Raw genomic sequence first — 3345 nt, 5'->3', positions numbered from 1 at the left:
GCTTTTTATTTTTTGTTCTTTGTATATTCTAAATTAATTACTTTTATAACTCCACCCTTCTGGTAAATCATAGTATGGAGTATCTGTGTCCATCGCATTCTCCCAGAAATCATTCAACTCACAACAGAATGTATAGCCGTGGCTGGCGACTTGGAAGACGGACGAGTCAGCCAAGCCGTACTTGTCACAAACATTCGTACAAAATTCCACCGTTTTGTCAACATTGGCAAAGGGATCATTCAGTGTTATAATGACTAGATCCACGGGCAATTCAGGATGCATTAACACTTTATAGTACCATTGTGGCGCCGATATTAGTTCTGTTTTATCCAAGTAAATTGCCTCCGAATCACCGCTCTTTGAATTTTCTAGCTCTAGCTTGCCCAAAGTGCTAGTGAATGTCAATAAATCGGATCCAAGTGAGGAGGCTAACTTACGTGCCAAATTTTCCACCCGCAACCAGTTACCAGCATTTACCACCTGCCACTCGGGTGCACAATTGATATAGAAATAAGTGGCCAACTGTTCGTAAGTGAAAATAAAATCAGCGTCTGGCGTGAGGTGACCGCGCGCCAAAAAGCTTGTGCGATTCACGTAGGCTTGATCGGCGCCGAAAAGCGTTTTAAAGCGCGCAATTTGATTTTTAGTCGTGTAGAGGTTGTTTATGGCTGTAGTGGTGAAGCGCATGCCCTCAGCGCGGAAAGAACGTCGTGTGCTATCGATAATTTTAACTGAGTGGAAATTAAAAAAAAAATGGTTTTGTTGAAATTTAGCTGAGAAAACTACAAATCGTTTTCCACTCGTGTGGTTGAACTCATGATAAAAGCATAGTAAGGTAAAACCGTTCTCTCAATGCGTCGGCCATGATTTTTTTTTTGAAGTTTGCCAACATTTTAAAATCGTATAAAATTGAGAGTAAAAAAAGGAATTGTTCAAAGTTGTCGTTTGAGATTGAAAAGGAGAATGTGTGTGTGAGTTTGTGCGTAAAATTTTAAAATTAAATTGCTTGCAAACGTCAAGAATTTGAAAAATTCCTCTCAGCGGTTCAACCTTCCTATTTTTCATCATGGTTGAACTTACCATCCAGCCCCCGTCCATTCAATAAATTACGCGAGTAGAGCGTTTGCACATTTTCTCTGTTATAGCAAATCGTAAATAGACTCTGGAACTCATCATTTACCGCGAAACCCACTTCGTGCAGGAGACCGGTGCCATTCGCACAAGCAATTTCCGTTACCAACACCTCAGCGGTGGGTATGTGAGTGCAATTTAGTTTATTGAGTGCAAATTCCTTTCCTGTTTCTTCATCGTAAAAACTTCCACTTTGGCACTCAAGTTTAGCTGTTTGCTCACTTAAAGCAACCAACATATTTCCTTTGCCGGCACAATGCAGCGTAATCTTATCATTCTCAGCTATTTCGGTTACTGCATTGGTTGGTCGTAGTAGTCCTTCCTGTGTCACAATAACTGGCTGCGGGTTGGCCACATCCGTTGGTAAGGTAATTTTGCAGGGGTCAGCTGGAAAGAGGGGGTAAAAATTAGATATATTTTTTTTTTGTATTCAAATTAGCTGCAAGTTGGAGGTTGGTTACTGACCTTGGCTTTAATCTAATGCTATCGATTCTCTTCAATATTGGTAATCTCGAAACAGTGAACTGCGAAGAGTTCCAATAAGAGAACTGGGCTTAGGAGTTATTAGGGACACAAACCAGCACAAAAGTCTTGACCAGTTACTATCTCATTGGATACGGTGAGACTTTGATCCGATCTATACTGACGCAGGTGTTTTGAGGATATGTGCAGTCGCAAGGTGTTTTGCAAACACGAATGGAGCCCAAGCGATTTAAGGGGAGCGTTGGTCTAAACCAGAAAATTGAGAAATTTTAGTGGCGTTCCAACGGACGGGGAACTGGCGGTGGACCAAAAATTATTAAGCACACAATATTGCATAGGAATCTTGTCCGCACACTGTCTCATAGGAACTCATGTCGTGTGACTTAACATAAAACTCAACTCATAGTATCGCCACCGATTAGAGGTCGAGTGAGGCGTAATCAGCTCAACACCTTTTTCTAGACTGAACAGTATTAATGAGGCTTAAATTTAATAAAAACTTGACTCTCACTGAAAAACTCTATGGGGTATATTTAAGCAGTTTGCAATGCTTCTTTGTGGTGCCAAAAAAGAGGATCAAATAAAATTGTTCCTTCTTACCTTACTCTATCTTATCTTATTTTATCTTTTATTATTTTAACCCATGCTATCCTATTATTTCCAATATTATCCTCTCATACCGTATTCAACTAGCATCCTGTCATATCCTATACTATACGTTCCTTTTCTTCCTAGCCTATCCTATGTTATCTTATCCTATACTATACTCAAGCTCATCGTTTGGATGAACCAATTTTTCTAAGAACGTGATACCTTCAATAATAACTAGTAACTATCACTATTGATTGTGAAGGGTCCGACGAATCAAAATTGATTCATGTACATATGTAAATGTTTCCAGGGCTTAGAGAGTGGTCTTTCGTTTATACCAAGGACCGGCAAAACCTCCCATATTTCTTCTAAGAACTTCTGGTCAATCAGTTTTTCTTCGTTTTTGCAGAAAACGCCGAAGAGACTGCTTGACCCGAACGTGCAAAATGGAATTCCTTCAAAAGCTCAACAAGCTTTGGGCTGGGGAAAGGTCGGACGTAATTCTACTCCTTCCCGGAAATTTGTATTACATCGGGTTTCAGCTCTCAAGAAAAAAAATTACGTAACATCTAACAAAAATTTCTTTAATCATTTGCAGCTCTCAAAAAACAAACGCTATATTCATTTCTTTAAGAAAGTTTACAACAACGGCAAATCACTTCTTCAAGTAACATAAATAATGAAAAATATTTCTTTAGATTTTTTTTTGACAGCTAGAAACTAGGCTTAAGTTTGAATCTTGTACATCAATTTTACTTTCAAAGTATATTCTTAATATTTTTAATCGCTTCGTACAACTTAATTATTAAAAAAAAAAATTATATGACTTCGCAATTACCCAAAGCGCTGCTTACAGCCAGCAACAATTGCAATTTCAGCCACAGTGTTAACATTTCACTTGAGAAGTAACCGCGCAACTGATCTGAGTGATAACTAGTTTGCTATTAAATAGCAAATTCGCAAAACATATATAAATTCGAAATATAGTTGAACTTTTTATTAACCCTCTAACTGATAGAAAAAAAATATAGTATCATCTCACACGTTAAGTAATGGGCGCATGAGTCACATATGAGCTTACACAACAGAGTGTGTGTTTTCGCTTGGGCATCCATCTACTACGTTTCTTCTTCGTTGCGT

General features: G+C 38.4%; 1 protein-coding gene across 1 annotated transcript; it reads right to left on the bottom strand.

Annotated features, from left to right (window-relative positions):
• Nucleotides 1-3126, bottom strand: LOC118744768. The gene is made up of 3 exons (XM_036478082.1): nucleotides 3044-3126; nucleotides 1081-1518; nucleotides 1-731 (listed from the first exon to the last, which is right to left on the bottom strand). The coding sequence occupies exons 1-3, from the start codon at nucleotides 3096-3098 to the stop codon at nucleotides 34-36; spliced, it is 1191 nt and encodes a 396-aa protein (XP_036333975.1). The 5' UTR covers nucleotides 3099-3126; the 3' UTR covers nucleotides 1-33.
• Nucleotides 3127-3345: the final 219 nt, after the last annotated feature.

This window comes from Rhagoletis pomonella, unplaced genomic scaffold (assembly GCF_013731165.1).
Source record: "Rhagoletis pomonella isolate Grant_MI unplaced genomic scaffold, Rhpom_1.0 Rhpom_scaffold_00008, whole genome shotgun sequence".
NCBI lineage: Eukaryota > Metazoa > Arthropoda > Insecta > Diptera > Tephritidae > Rhagoletis > Rhagoletis pomonella.
The sequence above is the reverse complement of the archived record's forward strand: the minus strand, read 5'-3'. Positions and strand labels throughout refer to the sequence as shown.